The sequence below is a fragment of the Lepidochelys kempii genome, chromosome 3, assembly GCF_965140285.1.
Source record: "Lepidochelys kempii isolate rLepKem1 chromosome 3, rLepKem1.hap1, whole genome shotgun sequence".
NCBI lineage: Eukaryota > Metazoa > Chordata > Testudines > Cheloniidae > Lepidochelys > Lepidochelys kempii.
Genome location: NC_136382.1, coordinates 58,320,815 through 58,339,447, shown reverse-complemented (window position 1 = coordinate 58,339,447; position 18,633 = coordinate 58,320,815). Strand labels below are relative to the sequence as shown.

Genomic DNA, 18,633 nt, shown 5'->3' with positions numbered 1-18,633 from the left:
GTAGTTCATTTATGTATTAAGTGCTGCATTTCAAGGGGATTAGTACAATGGAGACATTTTTAAATGGAGTGAAGTGTCAAATGATCATGAAATATTCTGCATCTAACATCCTGTCACCTGTTGATGTTAACAATTTTCTACCGGATTCCAGTTATTTAAAAATTAAAGTATTACAATTAACAAACAAAAAAAGCAAACTAAAGAACGCTAATCAAGTTGGGCCATTTCCAGCAAAAATCCAGGTTTTCTCACCCTCCGCCCCCCCCCCCCCCAAACTCACTCTCCTGCTGGTAATTTGTGTGTGTGGTTTTTGGAAGGGGGGATGATGAGAAAACCTGGTTTGTGCTGGAAATGGCCCACCTTGATTATCATACACATTGTAAAGAGAGTGGTCACTTTGGATGGGCTATTACCAGGCGGAGAGTGAGTTTGTGTGGGGGGGGGCGGAGGGTGAGAAAACCTGGATTTGTGCTGGAAATGGCCCAACTTGATTATCATACACATTGTAAGGAGAGTGATCACTTTAGATAAGCTATTACCAGCAGGAGAGTGGGGTGGGAGGAGGTATTGTTTCATGATCTCTGTGTATATAATGTCTTCTGCAGTTTCCACAGTATGCATCCGATGAAGTGAGCTGTAGCTCACGAAAGCTTATGCTCAAATAAATTGGTTAGTCTCTAAGGTGCCACAAGTACTCCTTTTCTTTTTGCGAATACAGACTAACACGGCTGTTACTCTGAAACACTTTTTATATTTACATGTAATCATTTGATACTTAATTTTCCAGTAATATTTTTCATTTACTGTTTTTCCTCTATAGATATTAGAGATGGGCCAGATTTGAAAAAATTGGGTCCAGATCCGAATCTTCTTGTATTTTGAGAGGATTTGTTCTAGTTCAGATTCATCTTACAGAGTTGGGCTTAGCCAAGAAATTCAGAATTTCTCTGATCTCTTTGTGGGCAAACTTGGTTTTCTTTCAGTTTGGGCCAAGCTGCAATCCTCCTGGTCCTCTTCTCTCTGGTGACCACAACATGCCCATCCTTGTCTATCTCCAGCCTTGTAGAATGTTGCCAAGACCTCTTGCCTACGGTGATTTTGAACTGCCAGGCCTCTTCTCCGATGTCCTCTCTCTCCAACTCCTTGCTGGCCAGCTCCAGTCTTCCTTGAACCTGGGGTACTGACATTTCCCGAACCTGGTTGTACAGCTTTTCTTATTCGCTGTAATGTTTCTACTTGCCCTTCCAATCCAAGAATCTTTTCCTTCAGTACAGCCCCCAGCTTGCACTTCATGCACAGGAAATCCCTTCTGTCTTCAGGCAGGAAAGAAAACATGGCATAGCTGTTGCAGGTCACCTCCACTGTTCCATCACTGGGCATCATGGAATCGCACATGAGGCTGAACCTGCAAGCCTCTTACACTCCCTTTCCAAATACCTTCAGAAACGCTCCTGTTAGCTTCCTTGGTTCTCAGCTCTCGAGTTTGCCTAGCAAATTACTTTTATATCACGTTTCCCTGCTTAGCTTAGCTCAGTTCAGCTCTACAAGAGAGTGATTAACCACTTATAGGCTACAAAGAGTCAGACCCATCTGGCCCTTACCAAGGTACCAACAAACAGACTTGTCTTAGCTGCATATCAGGGGCCAAAGGCCCATCTACACAGCCCATACACAGAACAAATAAATAGTCACATAAACAGTATATAGATGAACCAAATGCACCACTCACCAAGTCTTGTTACAGCAAAGTCTATAACTACGCCCTCCAAAACTCTCCTGCTAGCTGCCTCTGTTTGTGACTCTCAAGTTTGCCTACCAAATGTCTCAGGGTGAAAGTTTCTGTGGTTGTTTCCATTGGTCTAAGCCAGCTATTGGCTCAATAATCATTCTTTAAAAAGATACATTTTAAATATACAGTTGTCATCCAGGGACCTCTTGGTGCCAACTGGCAGAGGACACAGGGGGTGCATATGGCTTACAGGGATCACATGGATCAGATATATTCATAATAGTTCACAATGGGTGGCATATAAGGTCTCTACTGAGAGCCAGTAGTCCACTGGTTGTCATAATCATTGCAAAATGTATGTGTGGATAATATTTAAGGAGTTATGTATTTATATACTGATAATTATGTTCTTAAGGTCCTGGAGTTAATTCAGATCATCAGGAGGTGACGTGCCTCAGACTGATTCCTTTCAAGCAGGAGATAACAGACGCTTATCTCTTTGTCTGATCATACGTGTATTGTCTGCCTCACAATTGAGGCCTATTTGCATAATGAGCAAAGTGTCAGTGAGAGATTGTGAAATCTACAAGAAAGAAAATGTACAGGAAGAAATAAAACAGCAGGGGTGTCCTGTCTATGAATGAAGACAAAGGATAGGACTTATATATCTTGGGGGACAAAGGAACACAATGTATTCTTCATGAGGGAGTCAAGCTGACAGTGTACTTGTCTCAGGAAAGGAGGGTCACAGCCAAGTCCAGCTGAAACGCATTTCCGTGATTTTGGGTGAGCCAAACATTAGACTTTACTAGGGTTAGGCTCTAGGGTGCATGTCATGATTTTGTTTTATATGTAACCTTTTCCCCCCCAATACTTCTATTTACTGTTACTTGACTCTCTATGCTTTATTAAATAAACTTATACTTGATTTCACTATAAACATATCTAAGTGCTGTGTGCTATGCAGAGCCGATCCTGGTAAACTGGGGTGAACTGTTTCTTTGGAAGCAGAGAATCTGTGAATACTGCAAGTGTCCAGTGGAACAGGAGCTGGACTCTCCAGGGAGATGCCTGGAGGGCTCGAGGGTTGGAGTGTACCTATCGCTAACCTATAAAGAAACAGGGGTGCCTATCTAGACCTAGAGGGAAGTTGTTGTGTTGCCTGTGGCTGGTGGAGTTGGGGAGCTGACCCCTACAAGGCACAGACAAGACTTCCTCACACTAAGGGCAGTGGTAGTGAGGAGACTCACAATACTAGGTACCCCTCGGAAGCATCACGGCATATTTATGCCAAAGAGAAATTCAAGAAAGTAGACCGCTAATACAAATAAATATGTATTAGTCCATTACCAATGCCATGTGACAGTAGAAGAGTTTGCTGAGACAAGCTATTGCGATTAAAAAAAGAAATCCAGAGGCTGATCCTATCCCGCTATGATTCATTTTAAATTCCAGTCATTAAAAAATGTAAATTAGTTTTATCATACTGCATCAGTTTTAATGAAAAAAATCACAAATATTTCCAAGGGAAATATGTTTCCAATCACTGTCTGGAATTGCTAATCTTTGTTACTTGCAGTCAATTGGTCTTGCACCTGTCTGTCCAATGTACAAATATTTTGGGACGTTTTCTTTTTTAAGTTATGTTTGTGGGAAGCAGTGCCACAGAAATGTACCAAAGCTAGGTCATTTAACACAATTGCAGTTTTTGGTTTTGTTTGCTAGACTTTATATTATCACTATCTGTGGGGCTAGGCCCTGGCCGGAAAGTATGGTTGCCCAACATATCTAATTATAAGACCCTGCTTTCAGTTTCTTTTAACTGAGGCTACAATTTTGTCCTGGACATCATGGTGGTCACGGAAACCATGAATTTGAATAAAGTCTGTGAAATGCACCCAAACCAAGTACCATTGTGACCTACCCCTCAGGATCGCAACACCACTCATGTTTCGTGCATCTGCACCTACATAGATAGAGACAAAGGAGTGGATGCAGCAAACCTGTGTGGCATTGTGACCTTGTGCACTTGATTGCAATGACAACCAAATTTGGCCCTCTGCCCCCCTCTGTCTCCATTTACAGAAGGGTGGACATGCCAAACCTGACTGGCATTGCAACCGCATGGGCTAGGTCACAACACCTGGAGCCCAGTCCTGTGGGACAGGAGCTGCTACTGCAGGATGAATGCAGGGTGGACTCACTCTCCATTCCCTATGAATCCCTTGCCCCTCTTTCTGTGACATATTGTTCTTTTCCTGTACCTCTGCCATAAAATTTATTAAAAATTGGTGTGATTAAATTGTACCCCTGCTTATAATTTTGTGGAACTTCAACCATTTGGGCTGAAATTTTCCATGCCAGGCATCTGCCCCACACTGATCTATGTCTATATCCAACCACCTTCAAAACAGTTAGACTATATCTGGAAAGCAACTAGATATGTTGCAGTTGCTTACCACACTAGCAAACTGGTCCATAATCATAGTGCTGTTGAGAGCTAGTTTTAATCCTATTGCCACTGGTTGACCAGATCGTTGTTATTTTGACCAGATCCTGATCTGATCCAGTGCCTAGCTCCACATATAATGATAATATAAAGTCTAGCAAATAAACCAAAACCAGCTATTGCACTGACGAACTATCTTTGGTACATTCCTGAGACACTACTTTCCACTACCATAACTTAAAAACACCTCTAACTGACAGAAGCTGGGACAGGACAACAGGGGATGGATCACTCGATAAATTGCCCTGTTCTGTTCATTCCCTCTGAAGTATCTGGCACTGGCCACTGTCAGAAGGCAGGATACTGGACTAGATGGACCATTGGTCTGACTCAATATGGCTGTTCTTATGTTCATATGATCTATATCAGCTGTCAATCTAAGTATTTATGACACAAACTGGGCTGGTATCTAGCAGTGTGGCACCTTTTGGAAGCTATTGTCTTATTCTCCAGGATCTCAACTTTCATTAAAAAAAAAAAAGTCCTCTCTAACTGTTACGGTTGTGAAGCAAAATTCTGTTCCCATTGTCAAGGTTAACCGATTCAGCAATGTCAGCTTGAGTTTGCAGACTTTCTGTAACAATAGTCAGGAGGGGTGAGAACAGCCCTCGTCATCTTAAAGTAAGGTTACTAAACTGTACAGTAACAGGAGCTCTGCGAATGTGTGAACCCTGCCTGTATTCCACTTGGGGTACACTTAAGAGTGGAAGATTTGTTGCTAGCACTATCCATTGGTTTGCACCCCTCCTCGTGCTCTGAGCTGAGGGCATAAGGAGCAGAGCGGACCGACTGCCATTCCAGTTACCTTTTTGTTGTGAATAGTCCTAGGATAAGGCTCCACGGCAGAGGAAAAGGAAGGCGGGTAGTGGAGTACACATAGTGACCACACATCTCAAAGACCTCCAGTTATTGTACAGGTAAGTAACCTTTCTTTCTTCTTCAAGTGATGGTCCCTATGTATATTGCACTTGAGGTGAATCACAAGCAGTATTCATTGAGGAGGAGGAGGGTGCAAGGAATCCTGGGGTACTTAGAGGATTGCTCTGCCAAAGGATGTCTGCAGTGGAAGCTTGTACCAGGGCATAATGTCTCATAAAGGTGTGTGTGCCAAAACTATTTAGTCAAAATTCATGTGTTATTAAAGGCTATGTCTTATGCTAAGGGGGTCTCTACTTCCCTCATGCTTTGTGCTGGAAATATATTAAAAATGGTGCATAAAGCTTTTATTCTTGGTATGTGTAGAATCATCAAGGACAAGACAGGGTTTTGCTGAGGTTTTCCTGAGTTTTGTTAAAGGAATGAATAATTATTATAATTGCTGCAAAACTCTTAAAACTAACTGGATACAGATATCCACTGTTTCAGGAGGGATAGTGCTTCCTGAGTGGTCCAGGACAGAGAGATGCTCCAGCACTTTGGAATTTTTCCCTCCCCGCCCCTGGCCACTGGATCTTTCCGAGGCTTGTGCTTGCAGAGTCCATCCTGAGTGCGTTCAGTGTCCAGAGACCTTCCCCGGTGTGGTGGCAGCAAGTCCATCCCTCCCTGGTGCTGCCTCCAGCAAGAACGGAAGGGAGGAGAGAGGAAGGGGCTGTGGAGGACAGAGCCAGATACAACTACAGCCAGCTGCAGCCACTGGCCCTGCCACACAGCTCCCTACGTTCCCGCTCCTCCACCATAACCCTCCACCCACCCCACTGCCACAGACTCCCAAATAACCCCATCCCACAGATCTCCACCCAAATCCCTGACATAGAACCCCAAATAACCCTCCTCCTACAGCCCCCGCTACACCCCCAACTGCCAAATAACTTTCCACCCAGCCCCTGCCCTGCTTAAACCCATCCAGCCCCCTTCTATTATAACCCCAACTAAATGCCCCCAAACCCCTCCCACTCCAAATAAACCCACAGTCCACATACCCCACAAAACTTCTTCCTGCCACAGCCCCCACTTATCCCTTCTCCCCACCACACCAACCCCTATCTCCACAAAAATATCACCCTGTCACAATTCTTCAAACCATCCCCAAACCACATCCCTCCCTGCAAACTCCCTCTGCTCTCCACAACCCCTTACTCCCTGCAGGGCCCTTCTGCTGCCCCCAACCTTCCACTCCATCTACCATACAGATCAGCCCAAATGCCCCCAACTCCTGGCTGCCCCAGTCCCAGTCTCCCTTCTTCAATTGCTCCAGGTCCCTGTGGCTCACCAGGAACATCCCCACAGGGCCTTCTCACTCCTTTAGCCCTGGCATCAGCATCCTATCTCACTTTGGACTATGACCTTTCCCCCCTTCCCCTCCTTGTCTTCTTGGACACCTGAGAAGGGAAGAGGAGGGCCAGACTGGTGGGAGGGTGCAGTGTACTGTATGGAGCACATCTATGGCCCTCCCCCACCAAACCCACACTTTAAATGGTGCTCCACAGTCCTTGTTGCCGTTTACCCATAACAAAGCAGGATACAGCCCAAAATCCTCTGTTCCCCTCTGACATGTTCTGCAAAGGAGACAAACAGTTGAGGAGATTTTCTGAAGGGCTCTGTCCCATGCAGGTAGAATGCCAAGGCTCGACAGATATGCAGAGAATGCAGTTTCTTGTCCTCTCTGGTGGCATGTGGCTTCGGATCGAATATAGATAAGTGAATGTCCTGGTTATAAAATTCCGAGATTACTTCAGTAATGAATTTGGGGTATAACCTCAGAAAAACGTTGTCCTTATGAAAGCCTGTATAAAATGGAGCTGGGATACAAGCCCGCAAATACACCTACTCTTCTGGCTGAGGTGATAGCAATCAGAAGGTTTACCTTCATAGATAGATGAGTGAAGGAACACGAGGCTAAGAGTTCTAAGTGTGCCTTTGTTAATGGCAATAGGACTAAGTTGAGATCCCATATTGGGATGGGTTTCAGGATTCACTTCAGAAACCATACAACCATTGCCTTCAGCATCCTTTTAAATCAACAGCTGTAAACCAATTGCCTTGTTCAGTGAAGGGATTATGGAGGCCTGGGCAATCATTCTGAACCTCAGGCGGCAGATTAAGACATTCAGCTGTCTGAGATACTAGTTGGGCCTCCAGGCTCCTTTCCTCTGAGAGATGAGGAAATAGCTTGAAAAAACCCAACTCTTTCCTTGTGTTGAGGAGGCACTGGTTCTATAGCGCCCAAATGGAGCGGTAAGATCACTTCTTGTCTGAGCATCCTCCCATGAGAAGGGTTCCCAAAGAAGAACAGGGACTCTCTCTGGTGGTGACTATCTCCAGAACCCATCTATCTGACATTACAACATACCAAAGCCTGGGAAAAATGAACAAGGTGGCCATTGCAAGGGTCCCAGCCTCCACTGCCCAGCCCTGGCTCCACCCCACCTGGTGCATAAGAATAAATTGTATCTCACCCTGTGGTATTAAGAGAAGTGACACTGCTAAGTCACCAGCATCCATGCTGAAAGTTTATTATACATAATGGTCTTCAAATTTGCATCACTGGTTTAGTGTGGTGATCTAGCAGTTGGACAGCAGGGTTAGGTGTCCAAATACTATGGTGATGAATGCTTGCTAGCTGGTGGTGCGGGAGTCCCGAACAGGAAAATGTGGCAGGGGGACTGGTTTGCAGTTCTTGAAAGTCCCATCAGTAGGATTTCTTGGTGGGAGGCTATGGCTGAAAGGAGAGTTAAGGGGGGATATTATGCTTATTGTGGTGCATTTTCCGGCATTTCCTGGGCAGCTTGTAATCCCTTTGATGGTAGAATAGTTGAGGGGCTGGTCATTGTCAGTAGGGTGAAGACTTGAGATATTTCCTTCATAGACCTGGCTTATAGATACCTACCAAGCAAAGGGGTCGCTTTTGAGTCTTTGAGGGAATGTAATGACTCATCTGTCTTCTCACTGAATAGGTTATTTCCCTTAAAAGGCGGATCATCCTCCACTGACCATGGTGGATTAAACTTCTTTTGAAAATCCAGAGGTTTGAAGCCACAAAACCCATCTCATGACTATGGACGTTGCCATACAGAGGGAGGCTTTTATCTAGTGCATCCACGGAGGTGTGAAGGGCCAATCCAGCAAGCAATACTTTATCTTCATCAATAATTGCCTGGAACCAGAGTCTGTCTTCCAGATGGAGTTTGTTGGTGTATTCCGAGAACATTTTACAATTAATAAAAATAATATTTTGACCCTAAGACTTGGTAGTTCTCTATGTGCTACTGTAAGCTCATCAAAGTGAAGTTCTTTCGCCCAAGGAGGCCTAAAAGTTTGGCTTCCTTATCATAGGGTGTAGCTCTGGGATGGTAATGCTCACTCCTTGTGGTGATAGCTTGCTCCACTAGAGAATTAGGAGCAGAGTGTGAGAATAAGTATTCTGCTTCCTTAGATGGCACAAAGTATTCCTTCTACATTCCCCACAGAGTGGGAGCACAGGTGGCTGGAGCATACCAGACCATTTTGCCTGGTTCCCAGATGGCCTCATTGGACCAGCACTCTGGAGGATGTCCTGTAGCAGTTTATGATGGGTGGCCTGCATTTCCTCCGGGGGAGCTGAAGTGTATCTGCAATCCTCCTCCGGAGTTCTTAAACTGCCTGTAGCCATCAGGTGGTGATGGTGACGCTGGCATGACTGCGTCAACTGGGGACAGTGAAGATAACCCAGTGGGGGCAAGTGGTTCTGCCTGATCCGGTTGCTCCTCTTCCTCAGGTCATTCTTGAGGAGGCAGAGTTTCTTCCCGCATAGGGAAGCTTGTTTTGACTTCCAGTGAAACCTTATAGATTTGGGATGTCACAAATATGGATCCCAGTAAGCCAGCAAGAGGGATCATAGGAGAAATGGGGCCATCCCCACTAGTCCCAAGTTTTGTAGTCCCTCCTATGAGAAAGGGAAGGTGCCTGAGAACTCTTGGAACCTCTGTTGGGGCTGATCCTGCCTTTCGATGGGTGTGGTGAAGCTCTCCCAGTGATACCAGACTTGTTGGAGGAGAAGGAGGCAGCTTCTACTTTGATAGGTGGTGCCATTGGTACTACAGACCTTACTATGCCACAGCTGGTCAACAGTACTGGTGAGTGGCAAACTGATGGTGTGGGGGACCTCCTTGGTTAGGATGAGATCTGAAAGTATTGGTGACCTGCGTAGATCTCAACTCCCTCAGGGAAGTGAATCTAGCACCTGATATAAGAGAGCAGGCTTAGCTTCTTTTTCTTGATGGTGCCTGAGGTACTAGCTTACGGGTGATCTTTGGTACCAATGGCTCCTTCTCACTCTGCATCACTACTTATGATGCAGGAGGCATTTGCTGCCTTCTTTCCCTCTCTGGCACCAAGAGTGGTCCCGTTTCTTTGGCTGGGTCCAGTTTTAGGGTGCTCTTGGCTTTTGGTGTTGGAAAACTGGGACCACACTCCTTGTGAGTTCCTGACTCTTCTGTACCAGGGTGAAGAATCTCACCCAACTAAGAGGATGTCAGAGAGGAGGTGTTCTTTTTTGGATCAGGACTTGGATGGGAGTTTCTCACATTGCTTGTGAGAATGCTTGTTCTTAGCACCCTCATGTCTCTGTTTGGAAGATTCGTTAGCTCTGCTCTGCTCATCCCTGGAACTGAAGAACTCTATGTTCTCAGGGGCTAGGTTTGCCAACCCTTCAGGATTGTCCTGGAGTTTCCAGGAATTAAAGATTAATCTTTAATTAAAGATTATGTCATGTGATGAAACCTCCAGGAATACATCCAGCCAAAATTGGCAACCCAGCAGGGGCACTTCTCAGTGCCTCTGCCCAATGTATGGGGGAGATCTGATGGGCTAGGACTGGACTGTGGCCTCACAGTGCAGTCCATCAAGAATATTCTAAACCTGTGCTCATAGGCTTGATGGGTTTGGCTAGGAAAGGTCTGGCAGGTGGTGTATTTAGAGTGGATATAAGCATCCCTGAAGCAACAGTGGCATGTGTAATGATTATTGAGGACAGGGAATGCCCAGGCAAGGCCACAAGGCTATTTAATGCTGGGATCGTGGGCATAGTACCAGGAGGTGTTGGTGTGGGGACCCCAAGCCCTCAAACCTACTAACCTACATGATATCTAAAAACAAGTTTAAAAACTATTTACAACGAACTAAAAAGTTTTTAAGAACACTGGCTTATGCTGTGGATGCTGAAGAGGTTCCATCTCAGACCACAGGAAGTAGAAAGTAACTGTAGAGGTGGTCGGTCCTTATGGTTCGGAGCACAAGGAAGAGAGGGGAGTATGCATGGACCAATGGACATTGCTAGCAAAAATCTTCTGGTCTCAAGTTCCTGGAGTGCACATGCACCTCAAGTGGAAAACAGGTAGGGACCATAACTCGAAGAAGAATAGGTGTTAATTCAAATGCTAATAATATTTTAAATGTCAGCATTTTGTCGGTTTTCATCATACGATTCTTCCTCTACTTTCTTTCCTGCTTTGATGAACTCTACAATGGCTAGCCTGCTCTGAATGAAGTTGTGAGCCTCCCATCAAGAAGGCTCACAACTGGGCATCTGAGCCTGACTGAGGGGAAGATAAGCCTGAAGAACTCAGCAGTGGGTGAAATTCCATTTAGGAGCCCAGCAAAGTCCACAAATAGGCAAGATCATATTTTGAACATCTGTGAAATTTACTGAGAGTGGCATCTCACTCTAGTGTCTCAAATGGGCAGAGATGGGAAGAGTACCACTATTTGCCAATTTGGACCCTGTAGGTACTTATGAAGTACTGAATGAAACGGGTCCTGTGTGGAAAATAAGTGTGTCATCATGTAATTAAAGACTATCATAATGCATATGCACCGGGGTCCAAATTAAAGTTGCATGGACAGCCTTAATTTGAGCATTTTCTAATTGTTCAGTGCTTGATTTTGCAAACTTCATATTCTTTTAATGTAGCTTTTTTTGTATGCAGTATGAAAGTATGCTATGCTAGGTCTGTCTCTGCTCACCCCTCAGTACTAGACCTCATTGTCGGAGGATCGGGTTGTCTCTAGGACAGTGCTCTTTCAGCAGTTAACAATAAAAGTAGTCCCACTAAGATCTCTGAGGAGATTGGAATATGAATGTATGCTCTGTGCTAGGTCTGCCTCTGTTCTCTCTTCCTACATACTTATTAGCAATGACAACTGTGAAAGAAGAGAACTGTCTGAATACTCAAGCTCCTATGTTTGATTTTATCTGCAGTAAGACTTTATAGTTTTCAATAAGAGCTGTACTTGGACCAGCTCCAAACTAAACTTTCTTTATATTCAGAGTTACTGAACACAGTTTCATATAACAGGGAGTTTAATATACAACATCTGAAGTTTAATTCAGGATTGATTCAAGCAGAGACCCACTGCCAGTGTAAAGTAAAGGTGGCAAAATGTCTTGTTTCAAATAATATTTGTTATGAATTTAGCTTCTTTTTTGATTAGTAAACCAATCCTGATTTCTGTAACCATATTTGGTTATTTATAAATATTTACTGAATAATCTGAATCACAGAATTTTCAGACTCTGGGTTTTTTTCAGACTGTTCCCTTTGATTATTCACACTGTTATTTGTGTTGTGTGATTGGTCACCTAGAATCATAGAATATTAGGGTTGGAAGAGACCTCAGGAAGTCATCTAGTCCAATCCCCTAGTCAAAGCAGGACCAACACCAACTAAATCATCCCAGCTAAGGCTTTGTCAAGCTGGGCCTAAGGGACTTGTTATAATTTTTGCTGCCTAATTGAATGACTGGAAAAACTTTAAATAGAAGAATAGTCTTTAGAAAGCACTCTTCAAATGTGAATTTTCATGAATAATGCCTGAAAGTTCTGGGATATGCGAAGAATTACACAAGTGCAAGATTTTGTACAAATAGCAATTCCATTAATCATAGGGAACCAAATCTGGAACTTTCACAAATCAGGAGGTTTGTTTTTCACTAGTATTCAACCAACTTTCTTGTAACGATAAGAAAATTCAGTGTATTTCTGCACTGCTACATATTTGTAATTCCACTTACTTCCCCTCAGAGCTGTAACTGTTTATGCTGCCATCAGTGGACTCCCGACTTGGCTGCCGAACCATACGATTCCTCATTTCTGCTGCCATCCCTGTTTCTGTGCTTCTCTGTATCGTGCTTTTTAGCTTCTTGTTGCCAGCCTCTGAAAGTAGAAAAATAAAAGGAAGCATTAGCATTGCATTCTAGCATCAGGTCTTTTCTTGCACATTTTTGTCTGATCACAATTTGCCCATTTCCATTCATAAACAAGACATCAGAAACAGATTATTCTATCAAATGTAAATAACCTCTCTTTTCTAGTACTTAGTTGGTGGTCTCTCTGAGATGGAATCCACTTGAAAGATAATGGAAACACTCTAGCCTTCTGGCTGCAACCCTGAGATCATCATATTACACAAAGATATTATGTACTTGTATATTTCCTTTATGAATTGCCCCACTCAAAGGAGCTTCCATCACAGGTTACTTAAAATGAAGTTTGAATTTCGCAACAAAGAATGGCTCTTTAGATTTAAACAAGTGGAGCCGCAAAATATGATGGTTTGAGTCTACCACAGCATCAGGTTTTGAAGGTGACAGTACAGTCACTGATGTTAAATGTATTCTGCTATAGTTATGACAAGTGCTGGAAACGAGGCTGGGTCAGAACGATTCCATAAATAATTACTTTTGACTTCACAAATCTTTCATCAGAAATGCCTCTAACAAATCTCTTGCTGCTCTAATAATTTTTTGTTGACTGCAGATTTGCAATGTTCTGTTAGTTCATGCGCCTTCTACTAGACCTCAAATTTCACTGGTAACATTATTCTCTTTCATGAAGTACTATGTTTGGCAAACGTTCATAAAACCGTATGAAGAATAATTTCTCTGTACTTCTCCCTCATATATGAATGCTCTTACTTTTGGTCAGCACCGTGGTTCAAAGCCAAAATGGGGGAACACACCTCATCACATCCATTTCTCAGTCTGTTTGTAATTTAGGGCAGTATATGGGGGGGGAGCACTTCCAAATGCACCTATTTTGGAAGTTGAACTGGAGTCAAAACAATTCATTTTCTCTGCTTCTTGTTTCTGGAACAGTTTATGTTTGAGGCAATGGCAAATGAGTATGGAGGGCCAAATCCTGGCCCTGTTTTATGTAACTGTAAGGAACATGGTCGTCCACACAGGCCTGACAACTCCTGAGGATGGTTAAATTTGCTACAGAGCATGGCTGGAGGACTCCAGCTACATAGTCAGGATCTGTAGCACTGGTAGGAAGTATGGAGAAATCATGCCATGGGCATATCTCTGCAGATCCTGGGATCATCTCTCCCTCTCCATGCAGGGACCACAGGAGTGATTACAGTAACCCCTCTGGAGGTATCACTGGGAGATAAAATATGGCCAAAAGGGGTCCCAAAACAAAACAGAAAGAATTGGTACATTGGTTTAGAGAAAGAAGGAGTCAATTAAAGGGCTGTGTCTTTCCCATTGATCATTACTAGAATGGGGAGTTTTTTGCTAGAATTTGGATTGGCCACTTGAGCCATTCGATACCTCGGGCTATCCATCAGCCGAGAAGAAATCAGCCATCCCCAATGATCACAACTACGGTGGGAGTTCTTTGCTCCATTTTGAAGCCAACAGCTGCAAGTTCCTGCCGTGGGCCTATGCAGGCCATTTAATATGCGTGGCTACGCATTAACTGAGAAAATGTTCCCTATTACCCATCAGTGTCTGTGTGAGGCAGAGCTACACACTCCATTCCTGGGTTGTGCATAGGTGGCTGTGGAAGCAATATGCAGGACTGTGTGTGTTCTCTTAGTCTACTGCCATGGAATTTACCCCTTGCTGCAGAATTATGCTCCAGAATCTCAATTTTTATTTTAAAATAAATGATGTTTCTAGGCATTATAGTTGTAAAAATGACACTGTGTTCATGTTTTCCACATTAACTGTTGGAATGAGTCTGCAGAGAGTCTGAAATCATAGCTCTAGGAGATACAAACTGCCCCGTGGACTCTACAGAATTCCACCATATGCTGTAGCCAAGAGCTTGATACTTTGTTTTCTCTCTCCCTGCACTGCTGGGATTGATCTACAGTTGCCCTGCTCTCCAGCTGTATCCACATGGGGAAGTTACATTACACAACATAGTCCCACCACTTTTCTACAGGGCTGGCCAGGCTGGGAAGCCAGAGACCAATTTGCAGCTGACCAATTTGCAGTTAGAAAAGCAGGCTGGTGAACTGGGCTGCCCTGAGAACAGTGCAATAACTAAGGCCCTGGAAACTGGAAAGATGAGACACTGAAGTTTGGTACAAGCTCCTCCCACCCATGGCATAAACGGCAGAAAGAGATTATAATCTGGACTGCCAGGACTGAGGTTTAGGGAGTGGAGCCAAGGTGCCTGTAATGTACAGTGAAAAAAGAACATCCTTGACAATAATCATGGTTGAAAATATCCACTGATTATATTACAGTAATGAGTATTTTAGCTATGAGCCATTGCTCTGTTTGTTCAGGGATAGGCTTGGATGGGAACAAAGAGTATTTAATAGAATAGAATAAATTATCACCGCCATGGAATACAGGTGTTCTTGCCACTGAATGTAGTGATTTTTGCCACAGAATTTAAGGGTGTGCGCCATGGACTGTGATCCCATTGTGCTGTAGAATATGCCTAGCCCCAGCCATATATGACTCTGACAGGCTTGATTTCTTGCTGAGTTGTGAACATTGAACTGGCTAAAGAGTCACTTTTTCAGAACATTTTCTAGGTTACTATTCTTTGCATAACTGTTCTGGCTTCCTTCCTTTTCCCTCAGTCACCACACACCATTGTGTTTTACAATTAAATTCTAAAGATCCTGCAAAATTCGAAATATTCTGCAATATAATCAGAAATATACCATACAAGTAACCTAAAATAGTGTGGTAAGATACATAATGGCTTTTATGAGATACAGTGAACAGTCTTCACTCAAGATAAATAAGCTCAAGCACATACCTCACATATTTTCCAAGTCTTACACTAGCCAGTTATATGCATTATCCTTTATTTATTCCACTCATACTGCCAAAAAGGAGATATCAAGCTTTATTTTACTGGCACATTCTTTAAAAATTCCCAGCAAAGCCTAATTCTAACAAGATACTTTAAAGTGGGATTGCATAGCCTTTTGGTATTTTTGAAACTCCTTTGGAAATTTAAGTTGGTCTCTGGTATGAAGCATACTTGTGATCAAGCATCAGTTGCTTGATGAATAGCAGGATCTGGCCAATTAACAGGTGTGCTGTTGTTTTCTTTTTGTTGGTTTGCTTAAAGCTTTTATTTTCACCGCTGAGAAGAGTGTTCGAGGTCTGGCACCTATGCACATACACTTTTGAGAATGTATCTACGTGAATGGTACAGGCTTATTAAAATAGCTTAGAATGATACCTATGCAGTGACATAACTGAGAAGGTTTTCTTCTTTTGCCTGGAAATTTATTTCAGAAGCTATGGTGCCAGCTTCTGATTTTTATTATTATTTGACATGGATAATTAATTTCAGTTTCATGTTATAGGTATTTTCCTGTGTTGTGTGAATTAAATTACATCCATTGTGAAGAAGATAAACAAATTGGTTCACTCATAAATGACAGACATGTAAGGCCAAATTTTCAAAGGTGCTTCAAAATGGCTTCCAAGCTTATATATAAACTTTCATCAAAGGCTTTCCATCTGCAAAAACTCAGATTAGTGAGCACAAATTGCATCTACACACCTAGCATAACAACGATGAGTGAAGATCAAGTATAATAAATACTTTTTGCAGGTTTAATAACACATGCAGAAGGATCTCCAAGAGATCACAAAGCAGCCATCTACAGCTGCATAACACAGTTAGCTTGTGTAAACTATTAGCAATGCACCAGTTATTGTAATATAACTCCCTTACAATCCACCAACTAGTCCTACCAAGGAACTCAGATGGCTCTTGTATCCCATTTTACCTATCAAGACAATGTCCTTCCCAGTGATGTCTCTGTTGACTGAAGGGGAAACAATGTCTTTGGTTTTCTTACAGACAGGAAGCTTCAGACCAAAATGAAAGTTCACCATGTAGTAACTTCGTCTTCCCTACTTTATTTTAAGCTTGCACAAAACATCAAGAGAATTGATGCTTCCCCACCTTCCCTGCCTGCAAACCATCTTGAAATTTAAGAGCCAGGATCAAAAGGGCTGTTTGCTACTGGAACTGAAGCTAAGACATAAAGGTGCACAGTCAACTAAGCTGTCCACACCATCAGGATGTTCAACTAGAGATTCCCTAAGACCTCTCTGTGGACAACTAAGTTAATGAAGTCTAACATAAAGAAGTCAAATGAACACTTTAATAAAACTTAAAAGATGCAACATTGCTAAGTTTATGAATGAAGGGCAATAATGCAGAGGAGCACTGCATGGCTCAAGGACAATGATTCTTCATGCCAAAGATACTCATGGATGCAGAGAAGAAAACCTAAAAGGACCACAGCTCTAAGCCAGCTCTGACAGGATCTGCTGTGCCTGCAACCACATCAGTGGTTCACACACTGACTGCAAGACACTAGCTAGATTAAGCCAGGCGATACTTTTAAGCAGCATATCATGGGTCTTCATCAACCCAACAGCAACCACGCAGCACATTCAATGAAAACATGAGATTCCCCAAGTTTAAATCCCCCTAGTAAAGTTGCTATTTCGCTTTATGAAGAAAAGTGTCTAAGCATAATATTTAGCATAAACCCCTCCACTGCTATCCTTAAAATATCCCTCTCCCAAAACCCAGGTGTCACCAGCAACTATGAACAAAGCAATAGTTGCAGTGGGTTCATTTTGACACACAACATGTATAAACTACACTGAATGTAGCATAACAAATTCACTGCCAATAAGATGGTAGCAAGAAACCATCTAGAAAGTGGGTCAAATCCATTTACTTGAGATTTCAATATAATTAGCATTGGATGATTTATTATTTCCAGGAATCTGAAAAACAACACCCCTCTTTCTGTTATACTGCATATTCAGATTCAGACATTCAGGTGGCAAGCCAATTTCATTTCCAACATAAAATTGCAATTTACTCACCATATAGTCATCTACTGGTATTTATTACTGGGATAGAAACAAAGGGGGGGATAGAAACAAAGGGATAAAATCCACTGAAAACAACAGGAGAAGAGTTGAAAGCAAAATGCTGCTTTCCAATTATATTAACTATTTTAATTTGGGGCAATAGGGTCACCTGCAGAGTAAGGCGGCACTAACCTAAGGGTATCAGAATCTGACCTTTTGTTTGCATTGTCAAAAATCACATTAACTATTTAATTAACTATTAATTATTACCCAGCAGCTCCCACTGACTTCTAGTTGATCGAAGTAGCACTTCAAGCTCTATGGATGAAAAGCCCTATACAAGAGTTACGTTTAAAAAAAAGTGAATGAGAGCTGCTGACTGGTCAGCACTAAATATGGACTTGGGAAGCCTAATTTTAGACTCACACTTTGGAAAATCTTGCCTCCCTATAAACAGATCATGTTAGTTGTATTTTGTTGCAAAATTTCTAAACAATCATGACAGGTTTCAGAGTAACAGCCGTGTTAGTCTGTATTCGCAAAAAGAAAAGGAGTACTTGTGGCACCTTAGAGACTAACCAATTTATTTGAGCATAAGCTTTTGTGAGCTACAGCGATGAAGTGAGCTGTAGCTCACGAAAGCTTATGCTCAAATAAATTGGTTAGTCTCTAAGGTGCCACAAGTATTCCTTTTCTTTAAACAATCATGCAATCTCTTGTACATTATTTTGAAAGACCTGATTTTTCAATGCCAAGAAAAACACTTGAAAAGGGGAGTATTGGAAGACAGACACATCTATAAAAGACAACTATCAATATCTGTCTGGATGAGGAATTAATGATGACTTTTAAGATAGCAAACTCTGTGGTTTAATTATTTTTAAACCTCTTAGGTTTAAGCAAAATTAATTTAAGCAATAATTTTTCCTTAGTGAGCAGTAAGAAGCCAAGGAAGCTTCAACCTTGTTTAAATATCTTGTGCTGTTTCTGGGTAGAATAATCTCTGAGCTTCCTCTGTAGCTTTTAGGGAAAAAAAAAACACTTGCCCTGTATTAAATGAAACTAGCAACATTTTGTCAGCCAAAGAGAGACATCCCTGTGGTGAGGATGCATGGTAGTGAGTTTTTACTGCTGGAATAAAAAGGCAGTTTACAGTGATATGAAAATAACCGGGTATCGATTGCTTGGCCATTTTAAGTGCTCTGTAAAACTAAGATTAATAAGATGCAAACTGCTACCATATACAAATGCACATTTTTTCCAACTCCTAATGCCTATTTCAGTGATATTCAAATAGTACTAAATATTTACTTTCTTG

The 18,633-nt window shown here is 42.5% G+C and overlaps 1 protein-coding gene across 43 annotated transcripts in view; it reads right to left on the bottom strand.

The window, feature by feature from the left end:
• Window positions 1–18,633, bottom strand: part of RIMS1 (regulating synaptic membrane exocytosis 1) — a 507,196-nt gene that overhangs the window by 11,105 nt on the left and 477,458 nt on the right. For all 43 annotated transcript variants that reach the window (XM_073336446.1, XM_073336400.1, XM_073336430.1 and 40 more), the window contains one exon: window positions 12,225–12,366. In XM_073336446.1, the coding sequence (XP_073192547.1) occupies window positions 12,225–12,366 (142 nt within the window). The remainder of the gene's footprint in view (window positions 1–12,224; window positions 12,367–18,633) is intronic.